Source organism: Neophocaena asiaeorientalis, unplaced genomic scaffold (assembly GCF_003031525.2).
Source record: "Neophocaena asiaeorientalis asiaeorientalis breed wild unplaced genomic scaffold, Neophocaena_asiaeorientalis_V1.1 scaffold675, whole genome shotgun sequence".
Taxonomy (NCBI): domain Eukaryota; kingdom Metazoa; phylum Chordata; class Mammalia; order Artiodactyla; family Phocoenidae; genus Neophocaena; species Neophocaena asiaeorientalis.
The window spans coordinates 256,344-277,487 of NW_020173713.1; the positions used below are offsets into that span (position 1 = coordinate 256,344).

The 21,144-nt window shown below is 44.7% G+C and overlaps 1 protein-coding gene across 5 annotated transcripts in view; it reads right to left on the reverse strand.

Moving 5' to 3' along the window:
• The window catches only part of SHROOM4 (shroom family member 4), a 199,516-nt gene that overhangs the window by 27,034 nt on the left and 151,338 nt on the right, over positions 1–21,144 (reverse strand). For all 5 annotated transcript variants that reach the window (XM_024750644.1, XM_024750640.1, XM_024750642.1 and 2 more), the window contains 3 exons: positions 17,607–17,741; positions 12,803–15,263; positions 7,230–7,291 (listed from right to left, as the gene is read on the reverse strand). In XM_024750644.1, the coding sequence (XP_024606412.1) occupies positions 7,230–7,291; positions 12,803–15,263; positions 17,607–17,741 (2,658 nt within the window). The remainder of the gene's footprint in view (positions 1–7,229; positions 7,292–12,802; positions 15,264–17,606; positions 17,742–21,144) is intronic.

Here is a 21,144-nt window from a genome sequence, read left to right on the forward strand (position 1 = left end):
TGGAAAAGTCTGTGCAAAGTAGAAAAATGGAAATGATCACAGGAGGCAATTATAAGTATGGAAAACCAAATGAGATAATCTAGGAAATAATTTCTTTGGGCTTTTAAATGCTTCACATTTATGTAGCTTTTTCTCCCAGCAGATCTACTCACCAATGTTTTTTTCCCTTCTGCTAATATCAAAATGTGTTTGCATTCTCTGCATGCAAACTAAATAACTGTGGAGGGAGACAACCAAGAGTGTAACTACCTGGAATTAAAATTCGTTGCAGGCTTCCAGGCAGAGAATGGCTCAAGAATATACATTTGATTTTGCCACCTACACCCATCATTCCAGTTGTGACAGAAATAATATAAGAAATGTTAAAAAATGTGTGTGTAGTGGGGAGAAGGTAAGCGGAAGCTCCATCAGGATTTCTCCTCTTTAAATGTCATCTCTGCCCTTGACCTTTCCTAGGCCTTCTCATCTTCCTTGAGATCATAAACTATGATCTCCACATTCAGCAAAAATATTCTTTCCCTTTCCATTGACCTCTCCTTTCTGTTTTTAAACTTAAACCAGTTTCCCAAATCCTGATCAAACCATCACTTAAACCAGAGGTTCTCATATTTAGCTTGCATCAGAATTGCCTGAAGGGCTTCTTAAAACACACATCTCTGGGCCATGTCCCAGTTTCTGAATCAGTAGGTCTGGGTGGGGTCCAATAATTTGCATTTCTACTTCAGTTCTTAGGTGATACTGAGGTTGTTGGTCCTAGGACCACATTTTGAGAACCACTAACTTAAACCTTATCTCCCCCTCTAACTACCACCCCATTTCTCTCCTTCCTTTTCCTAGCCAACTTCTTTTTAAACATTTTAAAAAGTATAAATGTCTTTTCAAGCACTCTTCTTTTAAACCCTTTTACTAATCACATAGTAGCACATAATCATTGTATTAAAATTAATGAAAAGAAACTGAAACCCTCCTACTTTGCTGGTGGAAGATGCTTTGGAAAACAGTTAGGCAGTTCCTTAAAAAGTTAACAGAGTTATCATATGGCCCAGAAATTCTACTCCTAAATATATACCCAAGAGAATTGAAAACATATGTCCACATAGAAATTTGTATGTGAATGGTCATAGCAGCATTATTCACAAAAAAAGTGAAAACAACCCAAATGTCCATTAATGGATGAATGGATAAATAAAATGTGGTATGTCCATACAATGGAATATTACTTGGCAAAAAACAGAATGAAATACTGATATATGGTATAACAAAGATGAACTGCTAAAGCTTGCTAAGTAAAAGAAGCCAGACACAAAAGCCCACATATTGTATGATTCCATTTATATGAAATGTACATACAGAATAGGTAAATCCATAGAGACAGAAAGTAGATTAGTGGTTTCTTGAGGCTGAGTGTGGAATAGAGTGACTGGAAATGAACAAAAGCGATCTTTTTAGGGAGATAGACATGTTCTAAAATTGGATTGTGGTGATGATTGCAATAGCATGCAAATTTACCAAAACTCACTGAATTGTACACTTAAAAGGTGAATTTAGGATGTGTAAAACTGTGTGCATTTCTTCTGTATGCATCCCCTTTACAGACCATCATGCCATCTGCTTTCTATGCCCACCATTTTCCTAAGTTTGCTTTCTCGAAGGTCACTTATGTGTCCAAACTGTCAAAGCCAATAGCAGTCCTCTCTTTATCGTCTGTGATGGTACACTGGCATACTTCTCCTTCTTACTACTCCAGATGCTTGCCCCTTCAATCCCCTTTGCTGGCTATTCTTCTTCATCCTACCCCCGCTGGCTGGGTGATCAACAGGCCTCCTCAAAAGCATCCCCTTGTCTTCCTCACTAACTTTAAATTCAACATATCCCAACTCAAACTTATTATCTCCACCAAACCAGGTCCCCTTGTCACCTGCCCCCACTCTGTCAATAATTTTCTCTTTCTAAAGACACTGGGGCAGAAAATTATTTTTGGCTTAACTCCTTTCATTCCCAAGTTCTTTTTACTTTTCTCTCAAAAGTTGCCACGTATTTGTGAGCAAATTATCTGAACCAACAATTCACATGGGAATCAATGCAAATATTAAATACATGAAAAATGTTCAAACCAGAATAATCAAAGTAAGCAAATTAAAATTATAATATGTACCATGTATACCTATTGTATTAGAAAAAGAAAAATTTCCATGATGGCAAATTTTAGGGGAAACTGGTATTCTCCTATATTGTTAATGGCAGAGTAAAACACCTCCAGGGAAAGCAGTTTGGTGAAATATATCAAGAACAATAAGAATGCTAATTTTCTTTCAACAACTAATCCCAACTCTGTATAACTGTTTTTAATGAGATCATTCAAAATGAGAAAAAGGTTATAGCTGCTCAAAATTTTTTAGCAGCATTACTTTATAATAGCAAGAAATTGGAAACAACCTAATTATCCACCAGTTTGGGAATGATTAAGCAAATTTGGGCACATTAAGCTGGTGAAATATTATGCAGCCATTAAAATTTATAACTATTGAGGAAGGCTTTATAGCAACAGGAAAAATTGTTCACCAAATAATGCTTAGTGGGGAAAAAAGAAGCAGGACACATAAAATCACATCTACATAGTTATTATAATCATGACCCCCCCCACCCGCAAATCTCTACACCTATAGATAAAGGCTGGCAGGGAAATGAAAACAATTAGGGTGTTAGGGTAGTAAGAATAAGGATACTTTTTCTATGGTTCTGAAGAACCTAGGGGCAGGACAGGAATAAAGACGCAGACGTAGGGAATGGACTTGAGGACACGGGGAGGGGGAAGGGTAAGCTGGGATGAAGTGAGAGAGTGGAATGGACATATATACACTACCAAAGGTAAAATAGATAGCTGGTGGGAAGCAGCCGCATAGCACAGAGAGATCAGCTCAGTGCTTTGTGACCACCTAGAGTGGTGGGATAGGGAGAGTGGGAGGGAGACGCGAGAGGGAAGAGATATGGGGATATATGTATATGTATAGCTGATTCACTTTGTTATACAGCAGAAACTAACACAACATTGTAAAGCAATTATACTCCAATAAAGATGTTTAAAAAAAAGATACTTTTTCTTCTGTTTTTAATTTCCTGTAATATTGCTTTCGCAATAAACATTTTCCCCCGAATTTCCACATATTTATCTATCCCTTCTGTTACATTCCTATTGCACCCCCACCTTCCCAAAACAAGGCCACACTCATTCATGCCTGGATCACCGCCCCTGATTGGTCTTTCTTCAACCCATCTAGGCTGCAAATGCTGCCAAATCATCTGAAGTGCCATATTTACCATGTCACTTACCTGATCAATAACCTTCAATTGCTTCCATATTTGCCATCCTACCTAGTTTTCAAGGCCTAACTATCCTGGTGCAATACTTCACTCTTTACCCTTTTTCTCTACTGTTACTGTTGCTGCTGCTGCTCCTCTTCCTCCTCCTCCTCATTACGACTAACATTTACTGAGGGTTTATGGTGCCAGATTTTGTCCTAAATACTTTACATATATTAACTCAATTATTCCACACAATAGTCACAGGAGGTAAGCACTCTTACCCCATTTCACAAATAAGGAAACTGATGGGGTGGGGTGAAAGAGAGGAGCTGGGCGGGGTGGGGGTGGGGGGGAAGAGAAAGCCACTTGCCAAATTCACACAGCTAGCGAACAGAAGAACCTGGATTTGAACCCAGGCAGACTGACTTCAAGGCCAGAACTTTTTTTTTTATTGAAGTACAGTTGATTTACAATGTTGTGCCAATCTCTGCTGTACAGCAAAGTGACTCAATTATGCACATATATACATTCTTTTTTTATATTCTTTTTCATTATGGTTTATCCCATGAGAATGGATATAGTTCCCTTTGCTATACAGTAGGGCCTTGTTTATCCATTCTAAATGTAATAGTTTGCATCTACCAACCCCAAACTCCCACTCCATCCCTCTCCCTCCTCACGTCCCCCTTGGCAACCACAAGTCTGTTCTCTATGTCTTTGAGTCTGTTTTTGTTTTGTAGAAAGGTTCATTTGTGCCGTATTTCAGATTCCACATATAAGTGATATCATATGGTATTCGTCTTTCTCTTTCTGACTTACTTCACTTAGTATGATGATCTCTAGTTGCATCCATGTTGCTGCAAATGGCATTATTTCGTTCTTTTTTATGGCTGAGTAGTATTCCATTGTATATATCTACCACATCTTCTTTATCCATTCATCTGTTGATGGACACTTAGGCTGTTTCCATGTTTTGGCTATTGTGAACAGTGCTGCTATAAACATCGGGGCGCATGTATCCTTTTGAATTATAGTTTTGTCCGGATATATTCCCAGGAGTGGGATTGCTGGATCATATGGTAATTCTATTTTTAGTTTTCTGAGAAACTTCCATACTGTTCTCCATAGTGGCTGTACCAACTTACATTCCCACCAACAGTGTAGGCGGGTTCCCTTTTCTCCACATGCTCTCCAGCATTTGTTATTTGTAGACCTTTTAATGATAAGGCCAGAACTCTTAACAACCAGCAGGGTTTATTCCTCCAATACAGCCTGCTTAGTTTCCCCTCTGGGCCTTTCCTCCTATAGGCCCCAGCCTTTAGTTTTCTTACCCTCCAATGAACTTAAATAGGGCACAATGATACTTACCATGTATTGGCCCCTTACCATGTGCTAGGCTTTTCTTGTTTAAAACATGTATTTGACACTTTTTCATCTTATAGCAACTAGCCTGAGTTGAAAACCTGGCTTGTCCCTTTAGTATCTGTGAGACCTTGAGTAAGTTACTTAGCTCCTCTGAACCTCAGATTCTTTATCTGAATCATCAGTTCTCAAAGTGTGATCCCAGGACCAGCTGCAACAGCATCACCTGGGGAGCTTGTTAGACATACACATTTTGAGCCCCATTCCACACCTACTGGATCACACTCCCTGGGGGCGGGGTGGGAGCTATCATGTATCTGGATTTTTTTTAACAAGCCCTCCAGGTATTTCTAATGCACATTCAAGTTCAAGAATCACTGCCCTAGTTATAATAATGCCTACCTGACAGTTTTGGGGAAGATAAAACAGGATATGTGTAACTTAGCTAGTGGCACATAGGCTGTTTTGCAACTGGTAATTTATTATTACTGCTACTTAACTTTATGTGGATTAGTCTTCCTTGCTCAAGCTGGGGATGGGCAGGCATTATGCTTCCTGATGCTCTTCCTTTAATATTTCCCTGCTTGCCTAGAAACAGGCAGTACATATACTAGGTTTTAAATAAAGTCCCCTTCCTTGACTGGCTGATTAGTAAGAGAGCCATTTTGGAGAAGCACCATAGTGTAGTATAGTGTCTCTGAAGCTAGACTACCTGGGTCTAGTCAACTTACTAGCTGTGGGACTTTAGGCAACTGAATTTATCTATCTGTGTTTCAGTTTCTTCTCTCGGTCAAATGAAGAAACTAACAGTACCTACCCCTTAAGGTTATGGTGGTAAATAAATATTTGTAAAGCGCTTTGAATGGTGCCTAGAATAGAGTACCGTGCTCAAGAAATGTTAGTTGGCATTATTATTTTTGTGTCATTTTACCTATTCAATGGTGGAGGAGGCTCTGTTTCTTCATTTGGCAAGCAAATGACAAATACATCTTGAGCAACTTCTCTGTGTCAGGCACCGTGCTAGGCATGGAGAATACATCCGTGACCAAGGTGTGGTCTCCTTTCTCGACAGTCTCAGTCTAGTAGGGGAAACTCAGCAGACCCACTAGATTGAAATGATTTCTCCAAGAACAGTGGGGAATCAAGGCCAGCCATAGAATCCCACAGTATCCCCACCCAGGCCTTAGGTCCCTGAGACATGATACTGAGGGGTCCATTTGAAGCGTTTCCTTAGGGATCCTAATTGAAGCATTATAATGGAAAAAGCATGAACTTTGGGGCCAGACAAACCTGAGTCTGAGTCCTGGCTCCATCACTTACTAGCTGTGCGACCTCAACTAAGTTATATAACCTCTGTGGACCTCATCTATAAAATAGGTAGTAAAATTAACTGTTGTGGAGAATAAATGAGATTATGGTTATAAAAAGATCCAGCCCAGTGACTGACACTTAGCTGGTGATCAGTAAATGTTGGCTTCCTCTCTTTCCATTGCCAATCAGAAAACCAATAGGTTTCCCAGACTTTGGAGTCAAAAGAAAGCCCAATTTATTCCTGACTACACCACCAAATCACAGGGGATAATATAGACCACTGGAAAGAACCCTGGGCTTTTCAGAGGTCAGGGGATCCAGATTCTAGCCCTCTTCCTAGGTGCCCCCACAGAGGCGCAGCTAAGAGCCATCTTCCCTGTCCCTCCTTTATTCCTGGAGTTTGAGTTAAAGAATCAATACAATTTACGGGCCTCTTGTCCTGGAGAAGAACTAGCTGAAAGAGTATATCAAACAATTTCACAAAAGGGGTTCCAACCAGACTGATGGAGAGCAACCTGGAGGAGGTAACTGTCTCCTCCACATGGTCACCTATGACAGGTGGGCTCATGTCTTTGGAGCATAAGTGCCAGGTGCCATGTTCCCCACATTACAGGAACAGATTCTCCACTCTGGGCATTCTTTTTTCCTTAAGGGCTCTGCAGAAGCAACTCTTTCCCTTCTAGCCCAAGCCATACATACCATTTGTAAAAATGTCCCTGCCTTCTTTTAGGAATTCTAACCTATTGTTAGCATGATCTGCCTTGGATTTTTAATGAACAGACCTTAATCTCTCAACAAGCCCTATAAAAAGAAAGGTGGCAGAACCCAAGAAACATTCTGAGGCAAAGGCACAGCAGTGGCTGGACAGTCTTACCTCCTCTCTGGCCCCTCCAACCACCCAGTGGCTGCTTGGAAGGCAAGCATAGTTTATGCCTTCCCATCTGTGTTTTAGCATGGTCTGGTCCCCATGTCCTTGTGCCTGGGCACCTGCCTCAGGCCTCTGAGCTGATGGGCACAATGTCCCACAATACTCCTTTTTACGTATTCCAAAATGTGCTACCCATCTGTTTGGTCTATAGCCCAGCTGCCTGGTGGGCAGGCTGGATTACATCTTACAGCATCAAGGCCTTTGTACTGACACCAGACAAGGTTCCTCAAAGGAAACAGAGCAAATAGAAAACAGAAAACCTTACCAGTTTCCACAGAAGACTCAGAGGTACTAACTCACCCCAACTCCCAGAGCGGTCACTTACCTCCCTGACTGGCTGGTCTTCCTGTTTCCTGTTATTGGCTTCCATTTGTCCCCAGGAAAGTCCTGCAAAGCAAAATTCTGATAAGTTAGGGACCTCTGGACAGCCAGGTATATAGATGGCTTCAAAAATGTAAAGAGGTCAGGAGCTTGTCCTGGGCCAGGCCCACCCCCTCTTCCCCACCCCCACAGCTGGTTCCTTCTACTCTCCCATGCAGGCTACAGAACTATGTACCTAGAGGGCTGCCTTTCTGTCAGGAGGCTTGCTGGGCTGCTGGGGGCATGCAGAGTCTAAGACAGCACTCAAGGACCTGGACAATGTGGTCTAGAAACTCTGAGTTTCCCTCTCTTTCTCCACTCCCCTCCCAAACCACGTTAAAAACCAGTTTAGCATGTTTGCTGTTTGTTCTGGCTCTTGCAAAGAAAATCTCTTTGTTTGTTCTTCCCAGTGAACCTGCTTGTTCCTCTTGCCTCTTCCACCATAGAAAGCAACTTCTTGGAAGCCGCAGCCCTTGAGGAGGCTTTGAGGCCTAAAGCTCCTGCTGCTACAACCCTGTCCTAGCCCACCCTGTACTTCAGGGGCCCTTCCTCCTCGTTCCAGATCCGCTGACAGTGGCTGAGGCGGGCTTATTTCTGGGGAGCACTCATCCTCCGTATTACAGGAGGAGACTCTTCACCCTGGGCATATTGTTCTTAAGGGCTTTGCCCAAGCATTCTTTTCCCTGCAGCCCAAGCCACATATGCCATTTGTAAAAATGTCCTTGCTTCCTATTCTAGCTCCAAGCCTAATGCAAATTTGCTTTTGACATTCTCCCTGATTTCAGCATTCCGTACCCTCTACCCAGTGACTCAGAACTTAGCCCAACGGGAATGCACAGTTTTTCCTAAACCTCACTGATCTTCCAAAGTCCCACTTTCTCCAATGCTATTATTGGTCCCATTCAAAGTTTTATTATCTTTGCCTCAGTAAAAAAAAAAAAATACTACCTTTTTGGGGGTAAGACACCTGGTTGTCAGTCATTCTGGCTAAGATACTCATTATTTGAGGGTAGTTATGTCACTTCCCTGAACCTCAGCTTCCTGTCTGGCAAATAAGGACTAGGCTATCTAGCCTTGCTGGATTCCCAGGAGTGAGGATAAAATGGGATGTGTATAGAGAATGTTTAGCACAGCACTCGGCACATAGGAGGCTCTGGACGTTAGTAGCCATGGAAACGATAAGATTTCACAGCTTTCAGAGGACCAGAGCAGTCCCTGCCTGTACCTGTCATGTGAGAGCATCAAAAACCACTTGTTCAACACAGATTCTGCCTTGATGCCCTTGTAAGATGTCCCTGCTTTCAAAGACACTATTACTCATTTTGCCACAGTGGGAGCCAGGATTTCCTGTCCATGCCCTGTCTAGCCCTGTGGGAAGTGCTCAGTAAATAGAAGTGGCCAAACCAAAGTCCTGTCCCAACTCTCAATCTCCTCAACTCCCCAGTATCACCTTACTTTTTTTTTTCACTGAGACACTTAGGTTGCTGTAAATTGTCTGCACTCTTTGAATCAAAGAGGCAGATATCTCCAGGGCTTGTTGCAGATGGGGATTGACTGTGGTAGGAACTTGTTGCCCTAGTGGAAGTTATATTGCTAGAAGGCATCCTGCCAGAGTGGGGAGGGCCTGGGCTTTGCAATCAGCTTTTGGAAAGGCAGTGTAGCACAACTAGGAGCTTGGCCTCTGAGGCCACACTACATGGATTCAAATCCCACACTGAGTGTGACCTCAGGCAAACTACCGAGTTCCTCTTAGCTCATTTCCCCCAGCTATTTAATAGTGATCATAATAATAACAGTATCTATTTCTTGATTGCTTTGAGGACGACATGAGTTGACACATGTAAAGCACCTAGAACAGCACCTGGTACGCCATAGACACTCAAATGTTAATTATCATTATGTTGTTCAAATTCTAGCTTCACCACTTGCAGGATGTGTGATCTCACTGAGCCTCAGCTTTCTCAGCTGTAAAATGGGGATCCTATTATAATGTATCTCATATAGTTGTTAAATGAAATACTTTGATAATATATGCAGAACTAACTGGCATGAAGCATGAGGGATTTAGGTGTGTGCTGATTTTAGTTCTCTTAACAGCACCAAAGAGGATCTAATTGGCTCCCCATCCTCTTCCAGGGGCCATAAAGAGCAGGATCTCAACCCTACTTCAGATAGCCACCATCACAACTACCTTAGCCACCTGAGTTGGGGTATCCTAACGCATCTACAAGTTTTCCCCATGTCTGGAGGGAAGGTGAGCTCAGGTGACAGGGGTAGAAATGGGCATGAAGTGGCTTCTGGATGGCTGTCCACATGTCTGAAAGCCTAGCGTCTAAGCAGACCTACTTATCTAATCTAACAGACATTAGGAAACCAATGTGTCCTTCCCTCAGAGCACAAAAGGAGAGGCATGGTATGGGCACATGCACACCTGCATTGCTGCTGTCAGCTGCTGCAACCTGCAAATTTCACCTCCTTCCCTTATGGAGTTACTGGCCCTAGGATGACCGTTCTGCAGCTGTCATCTGCTTACCCCATCCCCACCCCCAACTTTAGCCCCTTTTCTCCATTGTCTACTTGCAGGTCCTTGTTTCAGCAAAAGTTTCTCAAGGTAAGCCCAAATCTCCCTTTATTCTAAAAGATAATAACTAACCTTTAAAAAATGATTACTATCTGGTAGTTACTGTTCTAAATGCCTTGCACATGTTACATCATTTAATCCTCTCAACCAACTTATGAAGTAGGTACTGTTATCATTTCCATTTTTTTTAGATGGGAATGCTTAGGAATTCAAACCCAGGTAGTCTGGTTTCAGCATCATGCCCTTAAACCATTATTTTATATTTCCTCTCCTTTTTTCCCGCTACATTTTATTATGAATATTTTCAAACACTTAGAAAAGTTGAACAAGTTTACAATGAACACCTATATATCCACCATTGTATAGTTTCTACAGTTAGTATTTTACTGTATTTGCCTTATCACACATCTATTCACTCCTCTATCCATCCACAAATCCATCTTAAATTCTTGATGCATTTCAAAGTACAACTTTATCCCCATACATTTGAAAACTTAAATGGAATGGACAAATTCCTTGAAAGGCAAACTACCAAAGCTCACTCAAGAAGAAATAGATAACCCAGATAACCCTATATCTATTAAAGAAATTGAATTTGTTGTCAAAAATCTTTCCACTAAGAAAACTCTAGGCCCAGATGGCTTCAATGATGAATTCTACCAAACATTCAAGGAAAAAAAAAAATACCAGTTCTATGCAAACTCTTCCGGAAAATAGGAGAGAAGAGAACAATTCCCAACTCATTTGGTGAGGCCAGTATCTTGATATGAAAACCAGACTCGGGCTTCCCTGGTGGTGCAGTGGTTGAGGGTCCGCCTGCCCATGCAGGGGACACGGGTTCATGCCCCGGTCCAGGAGGATCCCGCATGCCGTGGAGCGGCTGGTCCTGTGAGCCATGGCCACTGAGCCTGCGCGTCCGGAGCCTGTGCTCCACAATGGGAGAGGCCACAGCGGTGAGAGGCCCGCGTACCGCAAAAGAAAACCCCCCAAAAAACCCAAACAAACAGAAAAAACAGACTCAGACATCACGAGAAAACTACAAACTAAAATCCGTGATATACATAGACAAAAATCCTTAACAAAATACTAGCAAATCAAATCTGGTAATATATAAAAAGGATAAGATGTCATGACCAAGTGGGATTTATTCTAGCAATGCTAGCCTGGTTCTTATTTCAAAAATCAATCAATGTAATTCACCATATCAACAGACTAAAAAAGAAAAACTGTATGACCATCTCAGTAGATACAGAAAAAGCACTTGAAAAAAAATTCAATATCCACTCTTGATAAAAGCTCTCCCAACAAACTAGGAATAAAAGGGAATTTCTTCAACCTGTTATAAGGCATCTACAAAAAAATCTACAGCTAACATCAAACTTAAAAGTGAAAAATTGGGAACAAAGTAACAATATCTGCTCTCATCACTTCTACTAAACACTGTATTGGAGGTCCTAGACAGTGCAGTAGGGGCCTCCTCTCCTAATAAAGCCACGCACAGTGGAAATGAAGACAAAATTACTTATATTTACGGATGACAAGAAAATCTTTTAAAATCTACCAAGAAAAGTGAGTTTGGCAAGGTTGCAGGATACAAGGAAAATATACAAAATTAAATTGCATTTCTACATAATAGTAAAGAATTTTAACTTGACCTTAAGAAAACAACAGTATCTACAATGGCAGCAAAAACATGAAATCTTAAGGATAAATATAACAAAATATGTGCAATATCTGTATGCTGAAAACTAGAAAATAAGTTGTGTAAATCAATATACTTCAAAAGCTCAAGCATACATATCATTAAAGTTTGATATTTGTTTACAGTATTTTAGGCAAAATTTACTTCCAGCGAAATGCACAAACATTAAGTGTACATCTATTAAGGTTTGGCAAATGTATACACCTGTGTAACTCAAACTCTTATCAAGATATAGATCATCACCCAACAAAGTTCCCTCATGCCCTTTCCTAGTCAATCTCTGTGCTGCCTGCCACAGGCAACCACTGTTTTGAAAATTTTTTTCCATAGAATAGCTGTTTTAGAACTTTATATAAAGGAATAGTAGAGTATGTACTCTTCTGTGTAAGGCTTCTTTACCCCTAAGTTTCATTTCTTCAAAGAATATGTATTGAGCAATTTCATACAGTAAGTCTTTCAGAAGTGTAGGCCTATGCAAAAACAGTTCAACACAGGAACTAACTTCTGGTTTGAATGCACCAGCCAAAAGGTGGCACTAGGAAAGCCATGGGAAAGGAATCTGGCGGTAAGCTGGCAACAGCATAGGGAGTCCTTCCACAGATACCCTGAGGGATGGTGGTGGCTTGTATTAGAGTTGTAGGTCATAACCAGGGTATAGCAACAGCCAATTTAGACCTGGGTCTCTGCAAACAAAGCCTGGGAGACATCTGCAAGTTTTGCAGCTCCAAATATATTTTAAAGCAGGAAATGGAAGGGAATACATGCTGTTTTGGATCAGGCACTGAGCCTGGCACTCTGTGTTACACAATCTCATTTGATCCACCCAACTAATTCATGAGGCAGCCATTACTTTCCTCCACTTTAGAGATGAGGTAATAAGACTTTATTTAGTACTGGCCATTTTATGAGGTAAAAATTCTTTTCTTTTTCCCTTTAAAAAGAATCACATAACTACAACTTTTGGTGGCTGGATGACTTGCTTAAGTTCACTCAGATACCAATTATACAGTCAGGATATAAAGCCCAGTTGTGTTCATTTTGTGAAGCAAAAGTTATTTTATTCCACCTCTAAAGATGAGGTAAGTGCAATTTTGATCACTGAATGTCTTGCCCAAGGTTAGTAAGCTACCACCTGGTGGACCCAGCACTATATAATTTTAAGATATTATAATTGTTACGTTTTCAAATGATTTACCTAGCTTTCTCCTCACAAAGAGAATAATGAAGCTCACCCATCCAAGAGCCAAGTCCTCACCTGCACTGTTGGGTTCCTGGGTTTCCAAGTGTTGCCAGGTGCCAAGCTGCTGTCCTCAAGGGTACCATGCTGGGGATTATGATAACAAGCTGAACACCGGATACACTGGTGGTGGTGGCACCGGCAGTTGTAGCAGTTTGGCATCATATTTCTCTTTCGCAAAGCAGGGCAGACTTCCCCAGAACAATAAATGCAAGGGTCATGGACTACAGCTCCCTGGACATTGCAGGAGTAAGAGCACGTCCTGCGGTAATCAAAATCACCACAGTGTAGTGGCTTACAACACATGGATTGTTCTAGACCTTTGCTTGCAAAACATTCTTTGTAAGTGGCAGTTTCTGACTGAAGGGGTGACATGGAATGATATGATTGGTCTGTGGCATGACAGGGCTGGTCTGTGGAGTGATATGATTGGTCCATGGGATGGCGCCTCAATTCCCTATAGCTGGAGCTCATTGGCTGGAAGTTTTGGTCAACAGGTTTTGGTCTCTGGGTAAAAGTCTTGCTACGAGTGGTTAAACCTGGCAAATGAGATGTAGATAAGGATTTGCTACTCTCTTCAAAGAACTTTCTTCTGTCTGCAAAGGGCAAGAGGATGGCTTCCTCCCCAGCTTGGGCAGTAGAAGCCTTCAATTCCTTGTCACCTGGGTTGGAAGAGTTTTCCACGGCTAGTGCCACATGTGGCTGCAGGTTGTGTTCTGGCGACCATCTCCAGTGACCTCCACGGACTCCACGGTGAACATTTGTTTTTTCAGAGTCTGAGGAGGATGGGTCAGATGCTTTCCACCAGGTGTTCAGGCTCAAAGAGGACTGGCCAGGTCTCTGGCTAGGGCTCATTCGTCCCTCCAAGCCCGTCCTAGATTCATGGCCCTCAGGGGCTTGGCTGAGGCACTCTGAAGACCTAGCCCTGAGTATCATGCTCTTGTTGAAGAGCTTGTCTCTGGGGCTAGGTGGTTTTTTATACGAAGATAGAAGGGATGAGTTAGAGGCAGGAAGTGGAGGACTTTCTAGGCACTTCTCGGTCTCTTCCACTGGCTCCTTGGTGTCACACAGCTGTGACAAGGGACTCTTGCCTTTCTGGAGCTGGGCCTTCCTCCTCTGAATTTCATTACGTAGATTGGTAGCAAAACGCTCGTTCTTCCGCCGGTTTTGTATTGAGCGGCCCCGGGTCCCTCCATTTCGCCTACCACCCACCCGGCCACACTCCTTGGGCTCACTGTCCCCTTCTTCAGTTGTCTCTGTGCGGCCAGCTACTTTAGTGGTTTGTTGAACAAGGGAGCCAGAGGCAGAGGACTGCTGGCTGGCCAATTCACTGTCAGCTCTGCTTGCTCTGTGTGGGTCCTGGAAACTTCTTTCTGGAGGATGTCCATCAGCCTCTCCATGTGGGGAACTGCTTGGGCTCTGATGCCCCGAACCCAGAAGTCTATCATCCACTGGCCTGGTCTTTCTCTCTTTGCTGGGCTGGTCCTGGGTTCCTCCTGCAGGGGGACATGGGCTTTTCTTGCCTGTGTGGCTACTGTGCAAAGGGGATAGAGTCCACTCCTGCCCATCCTGCCCAGCTGGAAGCTCCGTCCCCTTTCTGTCCCTAGTATCAAGGTGCACATGCTGCAAGTGGGACGCCAGTAGCTCTTCAGGGGCACTATGGCGATGTCCTGTGAGGTGTGGAGGGCTGCCAAAAGAAGAAGCCTTAGCTAGTTCTGCTGAAGCCTGGTTAAGTGGGCTGGGATCTGTGCTGGAAGCTTTGTCATATGCTTTTGGGAATCCAACAGCTTTGGCCGAGGCCTCCATCAGTAGATGCTCAGAGCCCTTCTGGCTGGATTCAGGAAGTTGGCTGAGCTCACAGTTCTGATGGCCCTCATTTGTCACTTGGTCTTGCCCGCTGAGGCAGCAGAACCTGTTAGGGTTCCTTGGGGATAGCATGGTGTCCAAGCTAGGTTTCTCCTTCTGTTGCAAGGAGTCCACAAGCTCAGAAGCCCTGCTCTGCTCTCCACTGAGGAGTTGGGCTCTGGAGGCCTGAAGACTGTCTCGCCTCACTGGAGGTTGTGGTGGACCCCTGGCAGCCTTGGCAGGCCCTGAGTGGTGGACCTCCTGTGGACGGGATGATATCTGGGAGCTAGGAGTCAAGTGGCTCCCACTGGTATGCCGGCCACCTCCTGAGGTTTCGGCCACATTAAGCTGGCCATTAGGGGCCTTAGTTGGCCCTGGGCCTTGCATGATGCAGTCCACAGAGCCTGGCTCCTCTGGCCTGAGGGAAAGGGCACAGTCAGAAGCATTTGAGCTGGCCGAGAAGGAGCTATAGGCTGAGTCACGCTGATTGGGGTATGTGCTCTGGTCAATGGGCAAGAGGTGGCCCTCATAGGTGGCTTGGCCTGGTTGCTCCAGGCTCTCCATGCTGCCAATGGAGCTGCTTTTCTCAGTGCTGCAGTGCCGGGAGAGTGGACACCACTGCACACACACGTCACTGCAAGACACAGGGCACACCAGTTAGTTACGTCACCAGATCCCTTTCCCACCTTGGCCAGCCCTGCCATGGGAGAAGCAGGACAACCCAGAGGCACCCATGTCACAAGTGAGAGAGAGATAAGGCAAAAGAGGAAGGAAGGGAAACAGGCGAACAGATGGACACTGGGGGTACTACAGAAATGTGGTAAAATGGGAGACAAGATGATATGTGGAAGAAGGATAGGGCAAGATCCCAAAGACTAACAGTGTGAGAACTCCACTGAGGGTTGTGCTCTGTTTCTCTGCCTTCAGTGAGTCTAGAATTGCTTCTGGACTATTGCTGTCCCCAGGGAGTCAGCTATAGCTCTCTGCTAGGAGAAACAAGCACGGACTATTAGCATTTGAGAGGGGCCCTAAAGGGCTGATTTAATTTCAGCCAGCCCATTTTGTAAATCAGTGGTTCTCAAATTTGAGCATGTATCAGAATCACCCAGAGGGCTCATCAAAACACAACTGACTAGGTCTCATGTCCACAGAGTTTTAGGTCTGGGTGGATCCTGAGAATTTTACTTCTGACAAGTTCCTGGGTGATGCTGGTGCTGTTGGTTCAGGGACCATATGCTTTTGAGAATCACTGGTGTCAAGCAAGCCCTGCAAAGGGAAGTGATTGTGAGGATGTGATTTTCTCAACATCGCCCAGCTCTAGTTCATGGCCCAGACAGGGCCAAAATTTAGGCGTCCCCCTGTTCTTTTCTTGGTAATAGTAATCCTCACCATTTACCGAGGACCTACAATGTGCCAGGCACTTTACAATGTCTCATTTCAAATTGAAGGGGAGAGATTATTATCTCCACTTGACAAATGAGAAAACTGAAGCTGAGAGAGGGAAAGTAAACTGACAAGCTCACACAGCAGCTAAAGAAACAGACCTGGAATTTGAACCCAGGCCTCTACGAGTCTAATGTCCTAGGTCTTCTGCTACACTGTCTGTTAAATGTAAATAATAGTAATATCTGTATCAGAGGGTTGCTTTGTGGGTGAAACCAGATAAAAGTGAAGCTCTTGTCGCAGCCTGGGCACCTAGCGAAGGTTCAATACCTGGAGCTGCTGCTCTCTTGATTGTTGTTTTCATGGCTATTGTTATCAGCATCCTCTCTACTATGACTTTTGATACTATAGTGGTCCCTGCCCACCCAGGCCGCCCTCATCCCCCATGGCAAAGCCAAACCAGGGAGAACAAAGAAGGGACTAGGATCAGACACAATCTTGAATTTTAAGTATCATTTCCCACACACAAAGCCAAAATGAGCCAAGTCATGCCAGTAACACCCTGTGGCTAGAAACCCAGGAGGTTGCAGGCTGCCCTCAGAAAGGCCACAGTTCCAAACACCAGAGCTGAGCATTGGCGGGAGCCCACAAGATCCCCCAGGTCAGCCTTCCCTAATTCTTGCTCCCTGCCTTGCCCATTAGCCACTCCACTTACTTGACCTCTGGGCCAGGAATCCATCAATTACTCCTTGGCAAGGAGATCTGCTACCCAACCCACCACCCTTCCTGCTGAAAACAGCCACACCCCCACTCAAACAGGAGCCAAGCTCAGAATGTATTTCTGTGTGTTCTCCCAGAACAAAACTGCCTCTGCCTCATCCCTGAGCCCCTGACTTCGGATGCCAAATAAAGACACTGAGTCAGGGCAAACTCAGCCCTTAGCTTCCCTGAGCCTCCTCAACAGAAATCCCTTCTCAGAGGGAAGATCTTGTTGTAGAAGGGAAAAGGCAGCTGAGGCCAGCAGCTTTGCTGGCTCTGGGCTTGCTGAGAAAGTTCTCTGAGTCTGCTGGGCAGCTCTTTCAACCACAGACCATCCCAAGCACCCTAAATTGAGAGATCCTCATTGCAGGTGGACCCTGTTATTCAGGGAGGTTCCCATTCTGAAAGCTTTGGTTCTGTGACAGAGCTGGGATGAGAGGAACAATGGATGAGGTCACCATGAGTCACTGTAGTTAGAGAAGAGGACCAGAACCCAGACCCAGGGCCACCGATATCAGAGACCAGGACGATGCAGAGGAGCCAGGGAAAGAGACTGCAAAGGAAATAAGGAGAAAAGGAGGAGAAAGTGGTGTTTTGCAAGTCGAGTGAGGTCAGTATTTCAAGGAAACATTTTTTAAAAGGAAAGGGACTGTCCCAAAGTCACAGACAGTTCTCAGTAGACGAGGACCAGAAGCCAGGCACACTGGAAACCCACCCCATTTTCCGGGATAGCATTCTGGGCTCTACAGCCTCCAACGGGGATGAGAGCAGAGGAGAGGAAGTGGCTGGGTGATCTAGCCTCTACCCTATCTTGAGGGGAGGGTTCTAGACTTACCTCGTGTTGCAGCCGGAATGCCAGGACAAGCTGAAGGCTTCAGAAGGGAAGTGCATATTGGTGGCTGCTTCAGGGCATCCCTCCAGCAGCTTGGCCACATGCCATGAATGTGGCCTACTGACGGGGGCGTTCCTCCTACAGTAAGAAAGGGACAGGAAGTCAACTTAGGGAACCAGAGCTGAAATCACTTCCCAGGCAGCTTCCGCCCCCACCCCCTCTTTCCCTTAAATGAAGTAGAACATCTTGCAAGGAGCTGATGTAGGAATCTTAGTGGCCACCCCCTCAGCTCTCAAATCTCCTTCACCCCAAGGACAATGCCTGGAGATACAGAATGTTAGCGTCACAGGGCTCTTTTGCTCATGGGTGTATCCCAAGCGTGTACAGCAGTGCCGGACGCATAGTAGATGCTCAATAAATATTTGCGGAATAAGTGAGTGCTGCTTCCCAATGAACAGTGTGCCCACCCTAAGTTTTCTCTAAGAAAAAAATCATTCTGGCCAATCTTCCCATTTTTCTCTAAGAAAGGGATAGGTAAATGACTGAGAAGTTTGAGCAAGTCAACGCCAATTAGCTGCCAATTTTTGGCTTATTCATTTGATAAGCATTTGTTGTATGTGTCCTGTGTACCATCTGTACATACCTCTGGGGATACAGAGATCAATCAAATATGGCTTAACCCTTGAGAACTTACAGATTAGTGAGAGAGAAAGACCTAATTCAAATAAAGCATGGTAAAGACATTCAGAGAGTGAAGGATAAGATGGGCACAGAGGTGAGATCCCCAAGTTTGTAGGCAAAAGGGTGGCAAGGAGCCCCAACTCCTGCCAGGGAGAATAGAACGAGATGGTGGATGGTGTGCTAGGCTGACAGAGGAGACTGGCTGTTCAGCAGGACAGGGGTGAATAAAGGGAAATGGGTCTGAGGCCAAGGCTCTGGATACAACCACAGCATCTGTCTGGTGCTGGAGGCTGCAGCCACAACTCTTGCACTGACTGGCTTCTACAGGACCCATCCCTGTGCTCTGGTATATTTCACATGAATAGATGCCACTCTTGCAAGTGGGGAAGAAGGGATGGGGAAGAGCATGTATGGGGCATGGGTAGTGCCAGAAGATAAAGAGATGATTGGTATGAGCGAGAATGAGGGGAGGGGGGAGAATAAGAGAGACGGGAAAGGGAGGAGGGAAGGGGGAAGGAGAGAGAGAGAGAGGGAGGGAAAGGAGGGGAGGGGAGAGGAGAGGAGGGGAGGGGAGAGGAAACAAGGAAAGAAAGATAGATGTCAGAAGGACCAGACAGATGACAGAGATAAGAGGGAGAGATGGTACAGAGAAAAATAAATGACAGAAAGGAAAAAAGTCTGAGAAAGACTATAAGGAACTACACAGAGAGAAATGGGTGATAGAGAACAAAATAATGACAGAGTAAGAGAAACATGATAAATAAAGGAGATGGTGGAGAGATAAATAGATGATAGCTTATTTACTAATTTATTCATTCATTTACCGTGGCAGATTCCATACTAGACACACTGAGGGAGCAGAGTTGACTAAGATAAGGACCCATGTTTTCAACACTCTTGTTATAGAGGGGGATAAATCAGCTCTCTACCTCCCAGGAGCAGTAGTAGACAGACTCAAGCTGATTCCATCGTAGCTGGGAATGCCCCTCACCCCAGCGGAAACACAGAATATCCCAGCTGTGCTGAGCTCTAGAGGGCTAAGGCCTAAAAAGGTAGTCCTGAGGAGAATGACCTTGCTGAGGAAAACATGGGTTGAGCGGTAACAGGCCAGACACAGAGAAGGAGGTGTAAGAGGAAGGGCAGGGGAAGCTGCCTACCAAAGGGCAGGAACCAGAGCCACAGGTCAGTAGCAGTGGCTAAAACTTATGGGAAGGAAAGGAGGTGAGGCTCCCACATTTAACCACACTGTTCTATTATGGATTCAGAGTGCCCAGCAGGGAGGCTCAAGGCACTAGAAGACCTTGTGGGGAGGCACTTGCTCCAGAGTTTCACACACAAAACCATGATGCTAGAAATCTCTCCAGTGGCTGTTACCCAGAAGTCATCCATTAACAACGATTTATAAAGCATCTCACAGAAGTACTATGTACTAGTATGTGCTAGGTACCGTGTGTATCTACCATGTACAACATTTCTAGGCACGAGGATACAGTGGAGAGCACGGCACCTCTCTTATTTTGGGCCCTTCTTCCACATCCAGCATTCCTGAAGTTGAGTGTACCAACCATCCATGTACCAACCATCCAGTCTCTAAGTAAATTCTACTGAGCCTTCTTTTACAGTATCTCTTTGGCTTTTCCTCTTTCTATCTCTCCCCCAGCTCCCCACCACTATTTTCATTGAGGCTATTCCACATAATCATTTTGTTCCTCCAAAGAGCACGCCACCCACAGTTCCTGTTCTAGCCTTTAACACTTTATGTCCAAAATGCTGTGTTGGAGACTGTGGGGAGATAGCGGAAGAGTAAGATGCGGAGATCAACTTCCTCCCCACAGAGACACCAGGAATACATCTACATGTGGAACAGCTCCTACAGAACACCTACTGAATGCTGGCAGAAGACCTCAGACCTCCCAAAAGGCAAGAAACTCCCCATGTACCTGGGTAGGGCAAAAGATAAAACAGAGACAAAAGAATAGGGACGGGACCTGCACCAGTGGGAGGGAGCTGTGAAGGAGGAAAAGTTTTCCACACACGGAAGCCCCTTCATGGGTGGAGGCTGTGGGTGGCGGAGGGGGGAAGCTTCGGAGCCGCGGAGGAGAGCACAGCAACAGGGATGCGGAGAGCAAAGCGGAGAGATTCCCACACAGAAGATCAGAGCTGACCAGCACTCATCAGCCCGAGAGGCTTGTCTGCTCACCCGCCGGGGCGGGCGGGGGCTGGGAGCTGAGGCTCGGCTTTGGTAGGATCCCAGGGAGAGGACTGGGGTTGGCGGCTTGAACATAGCCTGAAGGGGTTAGTGCACCACGGCTAGCCTAGCCGGGAGGGAGTCCCGGGAAAAGTCTGCACCTGCTGAAGAGGCAAGAGACTTTTTCTTCCCTCTTTGTTTCCTGGTGCGTGAGGAGAGGGGATTAAGAGCACTGCTTAAAGGAACTCAGGAGACGGGCGGGAGCCGCGGCTAACAGTGCGGACCCCAGAGACGGGCATGAGACGCTAAGGCTGCTGCTGCCGCCACCAAGAAGCCTGTGTGTGAGACTATTTTTTTCCCCTTTTCCCCTTTTTGTGAGTGTGTATGTGTATGCTTCTGTGTGAGATTTTGTCTGTATAGCTTTGCCGTCACCATTTGTCCTAGGGTTGTATCTTTTTTTTTCTTTAAAAAATTTTTTTCTTAATAATTATTTTTTATTTTAATTATTTTATTTTATCTTACTTTATTTTATCCTTTCTTCTTTCTTTTCTTTCGTTCTTCCTTCCTTCCCTCCTTCCTTCCATCCCTCCATCCTCCCTTCCTTTCTTTCCTTCTTTCCCCTTCCTTCCTTCCTTCCTTCCTTCCTTCCTTCCTTTCTTTCTTTCTTTCTTT